General features: G+C 42.7%; 1 protein-coding gene across 1 annotated transcript in view; it reads right to left on the bottom strand.

Moving 5' to 3' along the window:
- LOC122552171 (procollagen galactosyltransferase 1) overlaps positions 1 to 20,436 on the bottom strand; it is a 60,322-nt gene that overhangs the window by 24,415 nt on the left and 15,471 nt on the right. Inside the window, exon 2 of the mRNA XM_087983234.1 lies at positions 1,803 to 1,913. Coding sequence (XP_087839360.1) covers positions 1,803 to 1,913 — 111 coding nt within the window. The remainder of the gene's footprint in view (positions 1 to 1,802; positions 1,914 to 20,436) is intronic.

Below are 20,436 nucleotides of genomic sequence, written 5' to 3'. Positions count from 1 at the left end.
CTGATCTTTCCCTGGAAAGTTCTTTGGCCTCCCGTTTTAGTTATCAACATCTCAGTGGGGTTTGCCATATGATATGCCAGTGAATTGAGTGCCTGGCACCCAAACAATCCAAAGGGGAAAACAGTGGTTTTGTGACAATGTCATTCAATCAGTATTCCAATATGCCAGGCTAACATTTTGGGGACATTGGTTAAAATTCCACCCTGGCAGGTGATGAAATTTGAACTCAATAAAAATCTGGAAGAGAGAACTAGCCTAATGACAGCTATGTAACTATCAGTGATCACTGTGAAAACCTATCTGGTTCAATGATATCCTTTCAGGAAGGAAATCTGCCATCGTCACTCAGTCTGACCTACGTATGACTCCAAACACAAAGCAAAGTGGATGACTCTTAACTGGTCGCTGGGTAATTAGAAATTGACAATAAATGCGGATATCTCATTCATTTTTTAAAAAATACCTTGAGATGACTCAGTCTAACATGCAGCTAGAGGCAACTGTGGTGAGCTGGTACACCTGAACAGTAGCTGCTACGAATAGAGACTGCTTGGCACTGTGGAAAACCTACTTTCTGATCGAGTGAAGGGAATCTCTTCTTGCAGCTGTTACTCAATGGTACAAGGACCGACAGCTAACTTTTTTGTGGTTCAGTTATGGACCAGGCCAAACCCCTCAAAATATATTAAAACTGCCTCAATCCTAACTCGATAAGTTATTAGGGTTCCAGATGCAACTCGATTGGTCAAACTACCAGTCTTGAAGCAAAATACACTTCATTCATATTATTAAAATACACCAGAAGAAGGAAGAGATTGGAAAAACTTAACTCTATTGGAAAACTTAACAGAACAATACAATATTTTACTACTAAATAGTAACTATTCCAATATAGTAACATCCTATAGCAGCACAGATTGTCTCACATACAATTCTAGCAGCAGAAAGAGAACCCCCAACCTTTAACTGTAACAGAGAGAGGAATAACACATTGTACATTTAGCTTCGAGACCCCAGCAGCAAATGCTGCTGAAAGCTAAAAAAGAGAGATTTACCATAGTGCTGCCTGGACTGGAGGGCATGTCTTATGAACTAAGAGTGAGAGCGCTCCAGCTTTTCTCATTGGAGCAAAGGAGGATGAGAGGTGACTTGATAGAGATGTACAAGATGGTGAGAGGCATGGATAGAGTGGATAGCCAGACACTTTTTCCCATGGCAGAAATGCCTGTCACGAAGGGGCACAATTTTAAGGCAACTGAGGAAGGTTTAGGGGAGATGTCAGAGGTAGGTTCTTCACACGAGTGTGGTGGGTGCGTGGAATGCACTGCCGGCAGTGGTAGTAGAGTCACATCCATTAGGGACATTTAAGCGACTCTTGGATAGGCATTTGGACGATGGTAGAATGAAGGGTATGTAGGTTAGTCTGATCTTAGAATAGGATAAAAGGCCGGCACAACATTAAGGCATTCAGGCTGCTTGTACTGTTCCAACTTGTTAAAAAAAACCAAGGCCTCACATGCTGTTTTATTAGCTTTGAGCAGACCGCTCGCCACCCTATAAAAACAAAGCAGGACAAAATAACTTCTTAAAGCCATAGTATTGTCACACTCATATCAGTCAAAATACTCTCACTGGTCAGCTGCTCTATGTCCACACTGGAGATGGTCACATAGTTAATGTCCGATGAAAATGAGGCTGTTATCCTATTGAGAATAACAAGACTGAGCAGTTATTCATGGAAAGAGACTGCCTAAAGCTAATGGGTTAAGATGTCCTGGGCTGTAGCCAGCATCTGGACTCACTTTGGCTCATCCATAGGTCGCCATTCGACAGAATGGTAAAGTCCCTGTACATTCACCAGCCACTCCCTTAGTATAGCCGTGGTGTTATCCACATTGTGGTCTGTCGCTACCCTAAAGGAAAGGAAAGAACACAAATGTAATCAACCTCATTAATTGCGTATAGCATCTTCGCCAAAAGTGAAAACTGACCATGTTTTCATCTACCAGAAAAACTGCCTTTCAAATTCCAAGGACGTTGCAGCAATACACGATCATGCTTATGCCCAAAACGTAGACTCTTTTGCTCTCGGATGCTGCCTGACCTGCTGTGCTTTGCCAGTGCCACACTTTTCAACTCTGATCTCCAGCATCTGCAGTCCTATTTTGGTGTTCTACAATTAATGTTCATTAAGACACTGAGGACCCCGCTTGTGGGATCACTTGTATCGAACCTAAATGAGCAGATTGCACCATGGTTTAATGTTTCGTCTGAACAACAGCATCTCTGACAGTGAGGGCTTCTTTGGTACTACACTAGAGAGTCAGCTTGGCTTGTGTGCTAAGCTTGTGAAGTGGCACTATAACTTTCACGGGGCTCAGGTGTTACCAGCTGTCCCAGGGCTGGAAAAAAAACACATTTTGATTCAAGTAACCGTTGAGCACGTTTTGGTTTCTGACTGAACAATGCCAATTCTTCAAAACACAATCAGAGGGTCATCTGCAGATCTTCATATGAGGTATAATCAAACCTCCGAGTCATGGCTAGAGTATCCAGAGGAACAAGTGAGCCTTCTCGGATGAGATGGGCTTCCCTGAAATATCTGCCATGTCATGGATATACGAGTGAAAAAGTAGTAACAGGAGATGCCAGTATGAAGCAGCAACTAACTGCTGCTACAAGTGTCCTTCCCACACCCACTCCCAGTGAGATGGCTTTTCAGCTCAATCTTAAAAAATTCTGCCACATGATTATGTAAACTGCACATTTAAAAAAAAAAGTCACTCTGAAGATACGCGCCGCTATCAAAGCCAGCATTTTTCTCACCCCTAGCTGCACGACAATATTGTAGTGAGCCACCTTCTTGATTTTTTGCAGTACCTGTGGTGAAGACCCTGCTAGGCAGTTATAGGATTGTGAATCAGTGGCAATGAAGGATTGTGGATATATGATTAATTTGGGGTGTCACATGGTTTCAAAGGGAATTCAGGGGTAGAAACGTCATCAAGCACTTTTTTTTTCTATTCCTGGGTTATGGTTGTCATTGGCTAGTGATATCATTCACTGCCTATCCCTAACTGCCCTGGAAAAAGTAATGACAAGCTGCCACCATTGAACTGTTGTAGACATTGGGGTGAAGGGCATCACAGCGGTTCAGTGTCTTCACAGCACCAGGGTCCCAGGTTCGATTCCAGCCTCGGGTGACCGTCTGTGTGGAGTTTGCACATTCGCCCCTCCAGGTGCTCCGGTTTCCTCCCACAATCCAAAGGTGAATTGGCCATGCTAAATTGCCCCTAGAGTAGGTCATTAAACAGGGGTAAATATAGGTAGGGTATGGGTCTGGGTGGATTACTCTTCAGAGAGTCAGTGTGGTCTTGTTGGGCCAAAGAGCCGGTTTCCACACTAGAAATTCTGAACAAAAAGACCCACTCAGTGCTGACAAGGATGGTGTCCCAGGATTTTGACTTGGTGACAGCAAAGCAACGGTGATGCAGTTCCAAGTTGGAGGGGAACTTGTAGGTGTTGGTGCACCTATTTATCTACTGCCTTTGTCCTTCTAGGTAGTAGAGGTCGAGTTTGAAAGACACTATTGAAGGAGCCTTGGTGAGGTGATGCTTGTATACGGCTCACTCTATCAGTATTGGTGGGCGTGAATGTTGAATGAATGTAAAATGAACAAGAATGAATGCACTTCAAAACACAAATGGATGGCAAGTCAAGAGATTTTAGGCAATACGGTATGTTTAAACAAAGAAAATCTCCAATTGTATTGGTCAGCACGTTGAGTATAGGAGATGTCATGTTGAGGCTGTAGAGGACATTGGTTAGGCCACTTTTGGAATAATGCACTCAATTCTGGTCTCCCTGCTACAGGAAAGTTGTTGTTAAACTTGAAGGGATTCAGAAAAGGTTTACAAGGGTTGGTAGGAAGAGGCTGAACAGGCTAGGGCTATTTTCCCTGGAGCTAAGGGTGACCGTATAGAGATTTATAAAATCTTGAGGGGCATGGATAGGGTGAATAGACAAGGTCAAAACTAGGAGTTCAAAACTAGAAGGTATAGGTTGAAGGTGAGAGGGAAAAGATATAAAAAGGACTTAAGGGACTATGTTTTCACACAGGGCATGGTGTGTGTATGGAATGAGCTGCCAGAGGAAGTGGTAGAGGCAGATACAATTACAACTTTTAAAAGGCATCTGGATGAGTAAATGAATAGGAAGGGTTGAGAGTTATGGGCCAAATGGAACTAGATTAATTTAGGATATCTGGTTGACACAGATGCATTGGACCAAAGGATCTGTTTCCATGCTGTACATCTCTATGACTCTAACTACACTGAACAATGGAAGTCTTAAAGTCCTAAACAAACAGCCTTCTCTGTCTAAGGCACACAGGCCATGAAGGATAACAAAGGCTTCTTGCATCAGAGAGGGCAAACCCTCGACAACTTTGAAATAAGTTTAAAAGACTGGAAAAAATAAGGTATTTAGCTGGAGATCTGTGCTTCTCTAGTGCATGGAATTCCTCACTGCTCTTCCAAACTTATTTGGAACATAGCACTTATAAATCAGAAAACTGAAAACTAAATAAATAAACTTATATTTCTATTACATTATTTTTTCAAAATGCAGATGAGAAAAAGAATGCGCTTATTTTGTCACTGCCAACATTTTTATTATATGTTAATAGATCCTGTTGTATAAACTTTATGAATTCCTTGAATAGATCATTATTTTTGTCTGCAAGCAGATCATTAAACAGCATCCACAGATTCTGAACGAGGGCATTTATCCCATCGATCTGCACCAGCTCTTTAGCAGGACTATCCAATTAGTCCCATACCCTTGCTCTTGCCTGCAGTGTGTCAAAACATTTTCCCTCTCGTCTACGCAATTCTTTTTCAAAATGTCAAGTCTACTTTCCATTATGCTTTCAGGCAGTTGGTTCCAGATCATAACTCAATGCAGAAAGAAAATTCTCTTCTCATCTTACCTCTGGTTCTTTTTCCAATTACCTCAAATCTGATCACTCCATTTCCATCTCCCCTGCCAGAAAAAGTGTTTCTCTTTATTCACTCTTTCAAATCTCTTCATGATTTTTCACACTTTCACTTTCTCTTATCTTCACTAAGAAAATCTGCTTCTCTCTACCCCTACTTAACTGAGGTTATTTGATTAATTGAGCAAAGACTTTACATTCCACCCCCCTAATCATAATCATTCTTTTAGACTAATACTTTAGGGCTTTCTCACACACTCTCCCTTTCCACACTTATAATGATCCTATCTCCAATGTAGATATATATTTTACATGATGTAATATACAACGTTGAGCACAGACTTCCAAATATGATCTGCATTGTAAAGTGCAACCTTTCTTGATTTGAACTCGAATGCTGCAGTAAAGGAACATTTATTTTCTCTAGTTTTTCTTCACCACGTTATAACTGTTGTGCCTGCAGCCTTTTCCTTTCTAATGTCCCAGTGAAGTTCTATTTAGGGCATTTTCACAACTCGCATCTGTTAGACCGACGTGCCAAACTTCTGTAAGGTTAAACATCACTCTCAACATGTCCATACAACAGTGCAAGCGTTTTGAATCCTTTAGCTGCCTCAGCACCTACTGCTCCAGCGATGATAGTTTTCACAAAACTGCTATGATGCAGGTGGCGGCCATTTGGTCCACTGTGCCAGCACTGGCTCTCCAAACAACCATCACAACTTGGTGTCACTCTCCCACTCCTACCCCTGCACATTGATTTATATTTAAATCATCATCTCTTGAATGTTTGGATTGAAACTTCCCCCACCAGAATTCCAGAGAATGTATTTTAGATCCTAAGCACTCGCTGTGTGAAAATTCCTCACTCGTCTTCTGTAAATCACAAACTGTGCCTCTTATTCTTGACCCTTGTACACAGGAACCATTTCTCCCTATCTCTGTTCAACCACCTTGTGATTTTGAAAACACCTCTCAGCTTTTTCCTTTCCTAGGTGAACTTCATAGGTGCCCCAGTCTAAATTCATAACTGAAGCTTCTCATCCGTGGAGCCATTCTTGTAAACTAAAATTAATTAATTACACCGTAAACGCCTGACATACATTAAACCCTAGCCCAACAATACCTCAAAATTTGTTCTTGTGCTTACAACTTTAGAAGATCTCATTCACGCTAACTCTCTTGGCAATATTGTTAATAATGATTAGAAACTCTGCCCTGATCCTATGGGATTCATCTCAACATACTTACCTTCATCCAATCTAAAACTCAACTCACTCTCACACAACTTTTTTTTATTTCTACACAATCCCAAGTAATTGACCAGGATTGAATGCCACTTTTTTTTAAATGAAGTTTCGCACGTGGCAATTTGCCAAAGCTTTCCAAGTAAACTACAATACAGGAAAGAACACCAACGATTTTGCTCAAAACATTCTGCCAGAGGTTTGCCAGGCAGTGTAAGTTTTTTCTAAATGCATTTGTTTAACGGCCAAGAATTTGTGACCACAGCTTGCCATTATTGCCAGCTAAAACTGTGAGCAACTTCTGGCATCTGAAAAAGCACAGCTAAACCAACTTTGCCAATGCCAACCTCATAGTAAACTTATCACAACCAACCTGTGGACTGCACAGTCCGGGGGAAGTGAAGTTACGATGATAATGACTGATTATTTTCTTATCATTTCATCGCTACCTCATGTTCTGCTCAGTGACGCATCAAAAGGGGTATTGATCTGCTAATTAAGCAACAGAACAGGAGTTAATGCCCTAACGGCAACAGTGAACCTCAATGGCATGTGAGTTGCATTCATCCTGATAGTAGTCAGTGAGTCAGAATTGATACTTCGTTTGGCTGCTGTCTTCTTGAATGCAGTGGATTGCTGATCTTAAATACTTTGTCAGTTTACTTTGCAGCAGCAGGTCATTCGATCCATCATGTCTCTACAAGCTCTTTCCAGTTTATCCTATTCCTCTCAGCTCAGCCCCATAATTTTGAAAATTTACCTTTTCAAATATACACCCAATTGTCTTTTCTAGTTCATATTGAATCGCCTTCCATGGCCTGTTCAGCCAAATCATTCAAGATCACAGCAACTCCTGCTTTAAAAGGAATTTACTCTTGCTCTTTTACCCAATCTCCTTGAAATCTCCTTCATGTTGCAGCCGTCCAGGACAATGGTTAGGCCACATTGTGCGCAATTCTGGTCTTCCTCCTATCAGAAGGATGTTGTGAAACTTGTAAGGGTTCAGAAAACATTTAACAAGGATGTTGCCAGAGTTGGAGGATTTGAGCTACAGGGAGAGGCTGAATAGGCTGGGGCTGTTTTCCCTGGTGGGCGGCACAGTGGTTAGCACTGCTGCCTCACAGCGCCAGAGACCTGGGTTCAATTCCCACCTCAGGCAACTGTCTGGTATCCTAACCTAATCTAGTCCCATTTGCCAGCACTTGGCCCATATCCTCTAAACCCTTCCTATTAATATACCCATCCAGATGTGGTTTTACTTTTGTAATTAGATTAGATTAGATTCCCCTACAGTGTGAAATCAGGCCCTTAGGCCCAACAGGTCCACACCGATCCTCTGAAGAGCAACCCACCCAGATCATTCCCCTACATTTTCCCCTAACTAATGCACCTAACATCACAGGCAATTTAGATTGGCCAATTCACTTAACCTGCACATCTTTGGACTGTGGGAGGAAACCGGAGCACCCGGAGGAAACCAATGCAGACACTGGGAGAATGTGCAAACTCCACACAGACAGTTGCCACTGAGCCACCCTTATACTGTGCAGTTTTGGCCACCCTGTTATAGGAAGGTTCAGAGAGTTCAGAAGAGTGGGATGTTGCTGGGCATGGAGGCTTTGAATGAGAAGAGGAGGCAGGTTAGGTTTGGACATTTTTCACTGGAACATAGGAGGCTGAAAGGTGACCTTAGAGATTTATAAAATCATGAGGGATACACCGTTTCTCTAGGGTGGGGGATTTCAAGACTAAGGAAAATATTTTTAAGGTAAGAGGAAAAAGATTTGCCCAAGGGCAAATGTTTTACAGAGTGTGGTGCATACCATGGAATGAATTTCCATAGAAAGTTGCACAAGCAAGTACAGTTACAATGCTTAAAAGACATTTAGATAAGTACATGAATAAAAAATGTTTGAAGGGATATGGGCCAAGTGCAGGTAGGTGGGACTAGTTTAGTTTGGGATTATGGTTGACATGGACTGGTTGGACTGAAGAGTCTATTTCTGTGCTACATGACTGTATTACCAACTCGGCAAGAGAAAGTACAAAATAGTTTCAAGAATCAGGCTGGGCCTTAACTCTGGATTGACTCTACCTCACATTAATACTGAAGGAGGTTGACAGCCTTAAAGCACACAGAGGGAGGGTGATGAAGTGAAACCAAGTTGGAATTTACAGAAACACCACTCTACCCAGTATTCAAAGTAGTCTGTAAGGGAAGAAAACAATCAGCCATTAAACAGCACACACATTTGTTGAGATGGGTACTGCTACTGACAGCACAAATTTGAATTTATATAGCATCTCCTACACAGTAAAATGTCCTACTTCAGAGAAGCATAATTAAATGTGGAGCCACTTAAGATGCTATGAGAAGGTGATCCAAAGCTTGGTCAAAGAGTTGGATTTTAAACAAATTCTTGAATGAGGAGAGCACAATAAAGTTATTTAGGGAGGCCGTTGCAGAGAAGCAGTATGGACACAATGAGCCAAAAGGTCCCCTTCAGAGTTAAGTGCCTTGGCAGCTGAAGGAATGGCCACCAAGAACACCACATGCTCAGAATTGCCTGCATTTTTGAACACTGCGACTGATCCAGGTGCAAAGACTTCTACAGGTCAGGAGGCCCAGTCTTGATTATGGGGAAATGCTTAATGGGTGTGTACTTCAACCAAAGTCATGGCACAGTGCTAGCACTGTCTCAATCAGTGCCTAGCCCACATCACACCATGCTGCAGACAAAGGCAGCTTTAATGCAGGCTCATACTCAAACCAACTCCCACGACAGATTCCGCGATGCACACAGTTATACAGAGCTCCTGAAAATCTGAGAGATTTCAGAAAGAACCTCTTTAATTCTACTGCCTCTACTAAAGTACTTTCATATAGATTTTGGGCTCAGTTAACAGAATTAGAAGGCAGAGGATGACTACGGCACTCATTGCGATTCCAACACTCTGATCGTCTGATGTGCAAGGGGAGTGCTACAGAGAGTTAAGTAACAGGAGGTTACAGAGGGCTGTTAGCACCATACCACAGTGTGTTACCCGTAGAAGAAAGTAATGTGATCCACATTATGTCTATCCATGAGAGTAATCAGCTGCAGCTTAATGCATTTTCATTTCTTAGACAGAAGTAGGCTGTGGGTTCAAGACAAACTCAAGACACTCAAGCCACAGATTCAGTCAGACGGCTCACCAAAGTACTGAGCGAGTGGTAGATGGTCAAAGAAGCCAATTTTGTTTGAACTTTGTTAACATTGCATGTTAAACCCACACCTCATCCTCCTCTCAGGTGGATGTAAAAGATGCTGCAGCTTACAAGCATCTTGCTTGGTGTCCAAAGCAATCATTTATCCCTCAACCAACATTACCCAAAAGCTACAGATGGTGAGGCAGTGTGTGGGATATTCTGTGGGAGCGGTCAGGCACCACAGAAAGGTACACCTTTGCCAGCTGTATCGATTTTCAGGATCTGAAGACCTTGTGGTCGGCAGACTCTTCAAGCAAGTGCAACTAGAGAAAAGTGTACACTCCCAGTCTGCTTCAACAGAAACCACCTTCATGCTCACTACGTAGTATAAAGGATGTATGAACACAGTAGCCATCAGACAGCCACACTACCTTCCTGCCAACGTGCAATAGGCCTCGTGCATGCCAAGAAAACTTTCCAACAGCTTTCAGGTTCCTCTTCCTATCTCCTAACACACTCCGAGGTCTCTGTGCATCTTCAGTTCTGCCCCTTGCCTTTGGAAGTCTTGCCTAGACTCTGGCATTCTGTTCCTAAGCCTCTTGAGTACTTCCCTCTAAGATATTCCCTGCCTCTATAACCAAGTTACCAATCTTAATGACTCAAGTCTTTGGATCCCAGTCACTCTTTTTGTCAAATAATGTTTCTGTGAAGCTGTGGGAAAAGATTTGCTAACCCACGATAGGCCCACAAAAGCAAATTGGCCAAATTGTACCAGGACACCCAGAATTCCCGAGCAACTCACAAACTGGGTCAAACAGCACACAGATAATGGAATACGCTTTAAGCTCCCATGGACATGACAGAGATCTCAAAGCCCTAAGGGCAGTTTCACAAGCAAGCAATACAAAAGCCACACAAAGAGCAGGACAGACAGAGGGGCACCAGCAAGGACATGCTCCAGGAACAGGACAATGGAAGCACCTCAGCACTTCAGAAAAGACTTTAGTACCTACTTGTGAAGATGAATGTCAGAATGCTGCATTGTGTGAAGGAACATTCATCCGATAAACTGTTTTCCAATTAGTGCCCTTGCAACTAAATTACTCAATTTCCAGAAACATTGTAGTTTCCCGTTTCTTAATCAATGTCATTGTACAGCATTACTATAAAACTGGTCTCATCCTCAGCTCTGGGAGGAGAAAATCTGATCTGTCTGTGCAGACTGTCAGTTCTGTGTCAGCCTGGGTCAATTTGTCTTCCAGCGATATCGCTTGCAATAAACTGTCAATTTCACTTCGAGCTGTATTTTGTGATCTCCAACCTATTGGGCAAGTTTCTCCGATAGAAGCATCTTGAGATGTTTGACCAGACTAAAGGCGGCACAGTGACACAGTGGTTAGCACTGCTGCCTCCTGTCTCAGGCAACTGCCTGTGTGGAGTTTGCACATTCTCCCAGTGTCTGCGTGGGTTTCCTCCGGGTGCTCCGGTTTCCTCCCACAGTCCAAAAATGTGCAGGTTAGGTGAATTGGCCAATCTAAATTGCCTGTAGTGTTAGGTGAAGGGGGTAAATGTAGGGGAATGGGTCTGGGTGGGTTGCTCTTCGGAGGGTCAGTGTGGACTTGTTGGGCCAAAGGGCCTGTTTCCACACTGTAAGTAATCTAATCTAATCTAATCAATACATGATGTTGTTGAACATCTTAAAATTTCTCAAGAGTTGAGGACTTTGGAATGCTCTTCCCTAAAAGGCCAAGTTAGAGTATTTAAATATTTTTAAGGCAGAGGTAGATAGATTCTTGACTATCCTGAGGATGAAAGATCATCGGGGACATGCAAGAACATACAGCCAAGGGTAAAATCAGATCAGCCACCATCTTATTGAATGGTGGAGCAGGCTCGAAAAGCCTAATGGCTTACTCCTGTCCCTTGTTTGTACCTTACAAGCAATATAACTGAAAAATGGAGTCCTCATTTTGGAAGCTCTGGCATCGTGACACTGAATATACAACAGAAAAACCTTTTCTGCTTCTTGGATGCTGCCTAACCTGCTGTGCTTTTCCAGCAACACACACTCAATTCTGATCGCCAGCATCTGCAGTCCATACAGTTTCTGGTCAGTGGTAAGGCCCAGGATGCTACACTGCTGGGAAAGGAGCCAAGGAGAAACAAATCATTCCAGCTTCCCAGCTAGATTGCAAACTTTGGACTTCAAACTTAAAATGCTGGGGACTTGATGTTAAATTTCCTGACCTCACTTTCCTGCTCAATTCACATTAATTGAGAGGAGTGGGCAGCAGGAGACCAACCAACAGGATTCCTCAAGAACCAAAGTTGAAAATAAGAAAAGCATTTATTTAGTAACTCTCTCAACCTCAGAACAGTCTACAGCACGTCTTAACCGGTGAAGTGTTGTTGGAAGCATACAGTTACTGCTGTCATCCAGGTTATGCAGCAGACAAACTTGTGCATAGGAAGATTCCTCAACAGCATTAAAACAGTCTCAAAATCAGGCGTTTTAGCGACATTGGTTGAGAGATAACTAATAGTCACGGCACAGGGAGGAAAACCGACCCTTCTTTAAAAAGGCATCATGGGATATTTTATGATCACTTGAGAGGTGACAGGGCATCAGTTTACTGTCCCAAGTGAAAAGGCAGCACTCTGACAGTGCAGAACTCCCTCAGTGCTGAACTCGACAGCCAGCTTTTGACTTTTATGCTCAGGTCCAATTACCTGAGGAGAAAGTGAGGTCTGCAGATGTTGGAGATCAGAGCTGAAAATGTGTTGCTGGAAAAGCGCAGCAGGTCAGGCAGCATCCAGGGAACAGGAGAATCGACGTTTTTGGGCATAAGCCCTTCTTCAGGAATCCAATTACCTGAGCCATGATACTGAAAGGACTGCAAAATAGCAAAAGTTGTCGATAAGCCAATTCAGGATTCTTTTCAAAAGACACATTTGCGATTCAAGAATTTTCAGACCACCCTTTGCCTTGCCTGCCAACACAGCAATGACATAAATAATTTTGTAGAGCAAGTCAGAAAGCAAGAAATAAAGACACCTTTCTAAAAGCAAGCTGGGACACAGAAAGTGATTTAGATTAACCAACTAATCCTACACATTCCAACTGCCCTGCCAGCAAGACAAAATATTTGTTCCTAGATTTTGAAACATTTCTCTTTAAAGAATGTGGATTGAAGAGGGTCAACGAACCAAAGGAATTCTAAACCTAGAGATTCCCACTAGCCCAACATACCTGAATCCCTCATTGCAACCAATCTGAAAACTAACACACTGAAATAAACAGGAACTTTACTCCCTAATCAAAAGATCCCAAACTTCTTAAAAAGAAACATTTCCAGGATGTGGGCATCATTGGGAAGATGACAGCTATTGCTTGTTGCCAGTTATTCTGTAAATGTAGGAGCTGAGCAGCTTACGGGCCATTTCAGAGGCCAGAAATAATCATCCAAAGAGTACTACTGGAGTCACAGAGACCAGACTTGGGTAGGGTAGAATGGCTGCACAACGCAATGAAGTCAAAAGGCTGACAATTATAAAGCACTTTTCCTGATCTTAAGACAACTGAAATGCCAATGAAAAAGTGCTGTCAGTCATACATAACCAACCTGCATTTAGGAAGATCCTTTTTATACAATCATTTCGATTTGGAGCAGGAATGAGCCATTCCATTCCTTCAGCCTGTTCTGCCATTCAATAAGATCCTGGCTGATGTTATTGCGGCTACAATGCCACTCTCGATAACCAGTCAAGAATCTCTCTGTTTCTATCAAATCCACAAAGGTTTTGCGGGCATTAAAAACCAATTTTCAGTTCCAAATTTTATGAACTGAATTTAATATTTGCCAGTTGCCACAGAGCTCTGAACCCATATTCCCTGAACATCACCTCTGGATCAATAGTCCAGCGACACTACCACCATACGCCTATCTCAACCCATCCCATCAATGCTGATTCTAGTTCACAAATACCTCTGCAGAAAGGGTAAATAGGAATGGGAGCAGGCTCAACTGTTGTACATGTGGAGGTGGTGGCATAGTGGTAATATCTAGCAATCTAAAAACAGCAATGGCCTAGTAGTGTGATCACTGGACTGTTAATCCAGAAACCCAGGTTCAAATCCCACCACAGCATATGGCAGAATTTGAATAATAATCATGAATCCATTGTTAATTGTTGGAAAAACACATCTGGTTCACTAATGACCTTCGAAACTAATGAAACTGCCATCCACCCCCACATGTGACACCAGACCTACAGCAATGTGGTCGACTCTTAATTGTCTAGCCAGCAATGCCCTCATCTTATGAATGAATAATAAAATCCAGAAGCCTGGGCTAGTATCCTATCATGATAGTGGTGAAATTTGAATTCAAGAGAAATCTGGAGTTAACAGTTGGCGCAGTTGCGAATATATAACCACTGACTGTTCTAATAACCCACCTGGTTCACTACTGCTGTTTAAGGAAGGAATTCTGCCATTCTCACCTGATCCAACCTACGTGTGATTCCAGACTCTCAGCAATATGAATGACTCTTAACTGTTCTCTGGGCACTTCGAGATGCATAAGAAACATTGGGTAGTCAGCATACTTACATTCCACGAAAGAGTAAAGAATTGATAACAGCAATACCACAAGTCCATCTCCATCCACCCGATTTTGACCCCAATTGCTTAGATTTGTCCATTCAACATACATTTATCAATCGGTCTCAAAAATTCACACGGATGCATAGCATCCACAAACTTTAGCCAAGTTTCAAGATTCCCATTATTCATGTGAGTGAAAGAGAAAGCACCTTTGAACAAAACACAACTCATTCTAAAGACAGCTTCTCAAGGCAACTATACCACCCCCATGGTCAAAGCAGTGGCACTGGGCAGGTGGCATGCCATAAGGCCATGAGAAATGGGGCCAATAGACTACTCGGTCCATCTAGCCTGCTCCGTCATTCAACAGGATCAAGGATGATCTGATATTCCTCACATCCACTTTCCTGCCTGCTTCCTTTAACCTAATATCTTTCTCAGCATAAAATATATAAAAGGACTGCCCCCACAGCTGTGTATCAATGACACATAAACCTCAAGGAATTCCTCCTTATCTCAGTCTTAAATTAGTGTCCCTAATTCTGAGAATATGCCCTCTGATCTTAGACTCTCCCATGGGGGGAAAAACATTCTTTCAGTGTTTACCCTGTTAAGGCCATTAAGAATCCTATACGTTTCAATGAGATAACCTCTCTTTCTTCTAAACTCCCATGAGTTAGCTTTTGCTCAGAAGACAATCCCTCCATATCAGGAATCATTCTAGTGAACTTTCTCTCATCTGCATCCAATGAAATGACACTTCTCTTTCATAAGGGCCATACCACACCCTCTCTAGCCATCACCCAACACCATGATGCAAAGGTGTCAGCATTGGATTCGGGAGGACAAAGTCAGAAGTCACATGACACCAGGTTATAGACCAACAGGTTTACTTGAAATCACAAGCTTTGAGTGCTGCTCCTTCGGCAGATGAAGCATTCATGTCAGCCCCACCTTCCTGCTGAACTTTATCTGCTAACAATTTGCCAGGTGATGGCAAACTGACTTTTTGGTTGGGTGAGGGGTTACAACATTGTATACCATCCAGTGTCCTGAGATCAAAGTGCTGACAGTGTTGAGTAAGCCAGGATCAATGCCTAAGTGACAGCTTAATTTGTCACCACTTTAAGACAGATAGAGGAATGCGTTTTTGGGCAATGAATTGTTTTAGTTATGGAAGGCACAGCTTGTAAAGGCAGTGGCAACACATTTAATAGTAATATCCAAAAGGGAACTGGACATGTACTTGGCATGTAGTTCTTGGGGGGACATGTCATCACGTTATATAAAAGTCTTAGGAAAAGAGCAGAGATGATTTATAAAGATGACATAAAAAATGTGAAGATACACAAATCAGGAAAAGACTGACAGGCTGCGTCAATTTTTCTTGGAAAAAGGCGACTGAGAGTTGACAAGTAGAGGTCATTAAAACAAAGAAAGATTTTGATAGAGTTGACCCACGGAGACAATGCTTTCTCTTGTGGGGGAAAGACAGAACGAGATGCCATGAATATAAAATGATCACCAAGAAATCCAACAGAGAATTCGAAATGAAACTTCCTTATCCAAAGGGTGAGGAGAACGTAGAACTCACTAACCCGGGGAGTGGTTGAAGTGAACAGCATTGAAATGTTTAGGGGGAAACTGGACCAGCTCATAGCAAGTAGGGAATTGAGAGACATAGTAATAGATTCAGATATAGGAACTTGAGTGGGGCATAAAAGAGTTATAGACAAGGACTAGTTGGGTCAAATGGCCTGTTTCTGCAACATAAATCCGAAGAATAGGGGATAAGAGAGAGAAACAAGTAGAGGTACGGCACTGAATAGCTCTTTCAAAAACCGACATGGGCATAACTGGTCACCATCTACGGTTTTCCTTATCCCACCCCTCACCAGCCTTGACCAACCTTGCCCCTCCAGCCAACTGCTAATCCATTGCTCACAAATGATCCTTCAGTTGCATTAGTCCTTTTCTTAAACCTTTAACAAATTTACCATTCTTTCCACACTTCTTAAACAGGTCTTGTTCCTCCCACATTCTGCAATTGTCTCAATTCCAACTTGGCAAGTCACCTGTCCCCAGTGCAAATACGTTGGTAATGTCCCTCCATGGAATAGATATCAAAAACTAGTTAAATAACAGTTCATCAGCCACAGTTTCCAAACTCTCTTAGATTCTGTTACTGGCAATGAATGAGTTAACGGCACTCAGCATTAGCACGTTCTGGATCAGATGTCACTACTCTAAATGTGACCTCAGAGGAATATTCCACCTAAAGCAGGGCCCCCAATAATTCCATGAGACAGTACCATGGAGCAGTCTGAACTTGTGTGAACATATGCAGAACTAATACTATATTGCAGTATCAAATGAAGTCAAAGTCATTGCTAATTTGGGATGTATGCAATTCCTTTTCAGATTAAGAAACATGCATAGGCAGGAGCACAGTTATTTAAATCCCATTTATTGGCTTGAGAAATTGTCTGTAAACCTTATTAAGAGAAGCTTCCAGACCTGATTCTCCCATCCTCGTTTGGGATGCATACTCTAGCACTCAGAGGGAGGGCGAGAATAGAGACACAATTCATTCCAACTCCAAGAAGCTTTGTTGCACAGACTGAAACTCTGCATAATGATGTTAAGGATTTAGTGTAAGTAACTCTGCCTCTTTCTCATGTCAAAGAATGAAGACTTCTATCTCCAAATAAGACAGCGTAGTGAAAGCAGGGAAATGGGACCAGTAGAGTTGCTCTTGCAGAGAGCCAGTAAAAATTCTGTGGGCTGAATGGCCACCTTTGGTGCTGTCAACTTTGTCATTTCACATCTGGCTTTCATATAACACTTTGCTACAGAAGGAGTATAATGGAAGTTCATTAGACTCGTATGTGGGATGGCTGGATTGTCTCGAGAGAACAAAGGGCCTGAGTCCAAATTCTACAGTTCTGGAGAATTATAGCTGACATCATTCAACCTTATAAATTTCTCACAGGGCATGATAAAATGTGGTCCATGGCTGATCAGCCTAAGACATAAATGGCTTACCCTTCAACCTGAGGTTAAGACTGAGATGAGGAGGAATTTCTTCACTCAGAGGAAGGTGAATCTGAGGAAATCTTCACAACAGAGACTTGAAGAAGCTCAATTCATGTTTAGGTCATAAGAACTAGAAGCAAGAGTAGGCCACTCAGCCCCTCAAACCCGCTCTGCCATTTTACATGACAGTGACTGATCTCATCTCAGCCTTGGCTGCATTTTCCTACACACTTCCCATCACCCATTATGAATTAAAAATCTCTTTTCAGATTTATTTAGTGCCCCTGCATCCATCACACTCTAGGGAAGTGAATTTCACACATTCACAACGTTTTGAGAGAAATAATCCCTCAACTACCTTAAATCTGTTGTTCCTTATCCTAAAACTGTAACCTCACATTCTAGATCGCCCCATGAGGAAACATCATCTCTACATCTCCTTTGTCAATCTCCTTTAGCTGCATATATCCCTCAACTAGATCTCTCCTCATTCTTCTAAACTCCAGTGAGTACAGGCTTAAACTGCTCAATATGGCTTCATAAGACAAACCCCTCAACTCTAGAATAAATCAAGTGAACCTCCTCTGAACTGCCTCCAATGCAAATACATCCCTCCACAAGTAAGGGGACCAAGACTGCAGTCTCATTAATACAGGGGCAGCCACACTTACCTACTTTTACACTGCTCCTTCAGCAATAAATACCAACATCCCATTTGCCTTTCCTATTACCTGCTATACATGCATGCTGCAACAGACACTGATACGATTCCTTGAAATTAACGAGATCAAGGGGCATGAAGGTAGCAGTGAGGCAGATGATCAGCTATGATCTGATTGGTGGAGCAGACTCGATGTGCTGAATGGACGCCTCTGCTTCTATGATGCTACTTCTCACTTCAGTACAAGGTTCCGATACATCAGCCAGATGTTTGGAATGAAAGTCTGGAGTGAAATTGCAAATGAAAAGACCAAGATCCTATACTTCCACGGGCAGCCCTCTCTCCTGTGAATCACAAGATCGTGTAATTAAGTCTAACTCCAGAGATTTGACCACATGATAGAGTTAGGCACTTGAGTGCAAGATAGATAATGCCGCAGTGTCAAGATAGTCATAGAGGTGTACAGCATGGAAAAAGACACTTTGGTCCAACTCGTCCATGCTGACCAGATATCCTAAATTAATCTAGTTCCATTTACCAGTATTTGGCCCATATCCTGCTAAACCCTTCGTATTCAACCAGATGTCTTTTAAATGTTACTGTACCAGCCTCCACCACTTCCTCTGGCAGCTCATTCCATACACGCACCACCTTCTGTGTGAAACATTTGCCCTTTAGGTCCCTTTTAAATCTTTCCCCTCTCACCTTAAACAATGCCCTCTAGTTTTGGACTCCCCCATTTTGGGGAAAACTCCTTGACTATTCACCCTATCTATGCCCCTCATGATTTTAAAAACCTCTATGCGGTCCCGCCACAACCTCTGACGCGCAAGGGAAAGTAGCCCCAGCCAATTCAGCCTCGCTATAGCACAAACCCTCTAACCTTGGCAACACCTCTGCAAATCGTTTCTGAACCCTTTCAAGTTTCACAACAACCTTCCTATAGGAGGGAGACCAGAATTGCACGCAATATTCCAAAAGTGACCTAACCAATGTCCTGTGCAGCCACAACATGACCTTCCAACTCCTCTTCCCAAATGCACTGACCAAAAAAGACAAGCACACCATACACCTTCTTCACTACCCTACCTATCTGCAACTCCACTCTTAAGAACATAAGAGTTAGGAACAGGTGTAGGCCATCCAGTCCTTCGAGCCTGGTTCTGCCATTCATTAAGATCATGGCTGATCTTTGCGTGGCCTCAGCTCCACTTACCCACCCTCTCACTTACAACCCTTAATTCGTTTTCTGTTCAAAAAATTATTTTAGCTTTAAAAACATTTACGGAGGAAGCCTGAACTACTTCACTGGGCAGGTAATTCCAGAGATTCACAACCCTCTGGCTGAAGAAGTTCCTCCTCAATTCAGTGCTAAATCTGCTCCCCCTAATTTTGAGGCTATGTTGCATCCCATGTTTATCTAAATTAAACTCCATCTGCCACTCCTCAGCCCACTGGCCCATCCGATCAAGGTCCCGTTGTAACCTTCTTAGCTGTCCACTACACCTCCAATTTTGGTGTCCTTTGCAAACTTACTGACCACATGTACTATGTTCACATCTAAATCATTTATATAAATGACAAAAAGCAGTGGACCCAGCACTGATCCTTGTAGCACACCGCTGGTCACAGGTCTCTAGTCTGAAAAACAACCCTGTGTCTTCTACCTTCGAGCCAGTTCTGTATCCAAATGGCTAGTTCTCCCTGTATTCAATGTGATCTAACCTTGCTAACCAGTCGATCATGAGGAACCAGTCGATCATGTCAAATGCCTTACTAAAGTCCATTTAGATCACGTCCACTGCTCTGCCCTTATCAGTCCTTTCCGTTAACTTGATTTGAGTTTTTTGAAAAAGCAGTGAGACATGATTTCCCTCGCACAAAACCACGTTGACTATCCGTAATCAGTCCTTGCCTTTCCAAATACATGTAAATACTGTCCCTCAGGATTCCCTCTAACAGCATGCCCACCACCGATGTCAGGCCCACTGGTTTATCACTCCTGGCTTTTCCTTATTACCTTAAATAATGGCACCAATCTTCAGTCTTTTGACAGCTCGACTATGGGTATCAATGATAGAGATATCTCAGCAAGGGGCCCAGAAATCACTTTCCTAGCTTTCGACAGAATCCTAGGGTACTCGTGATGCTGTCTTTTGATTGAGATACTAAACTGCCTGTCAAATAGGTATGAAAGATTCCATCGCACTGAGGATCAGATGTAAGAAGACCCAAGACATTGTGCCATTTTGACTTGGTCTCCTATTAAACATGGCGAAAGTGAGGACTGCAAATGCTAGAGCTTAGAGTCAAGCTTAAAGTGGTGCTAGAAAAGTGGTCTTGCTGTGCTTTTCCAGCACCACTCCAATCTTGACTCCTATTAAACATATCAGCTGATCAGAGCCGCCTGAAGCATCCACTGCGCTATCTATATAGAGGAACTCCACTACCAGAATGAAAAGCCGATGGGTGAGGTGACGCCTTCAACAAGCACTGTGAAGCAATCAGAAGGTTCAGCTCCACTGTCTACTGTCCTCACCCAGGGACCCTGGAACTGCTCAGTTGGCTTTGGAGGCTGCTTGATTCCCCAGATTACCAACCTGCCTTCACGTAGCAACGTGCAGCAAAACCTGCCAGGACACTTCCCAAGAGATTTTGTCAGAGCACGTCTGACACTGAGCTACATAACCAAAAGCTTGG

The sequence above is a fragment of the Chiloscyllium plagiosum genome, unplaced genomic scaffold (assembly GCF_037043375.1).
Source record: "Chiloscyllium plagiosum isolate Xiang-an unplaced genomic scaffold, Cpla_swu_hap1 HiC_scaffold_45, whole genome shotgun sequence".
Taxonomy (NCBI): Eukaryota; Metazoa; Chordata; class Chondrichthyes; order Orectolobiformes; family Hemiscylliidae; genus Chiloscyllium; species Chiloscyllium plagiosum.
The sequence above is the reverse complement of the archived record's forward strand: the minus strand, read 5'-3'. Positions and strand labels throughout refer to the sequence as shown.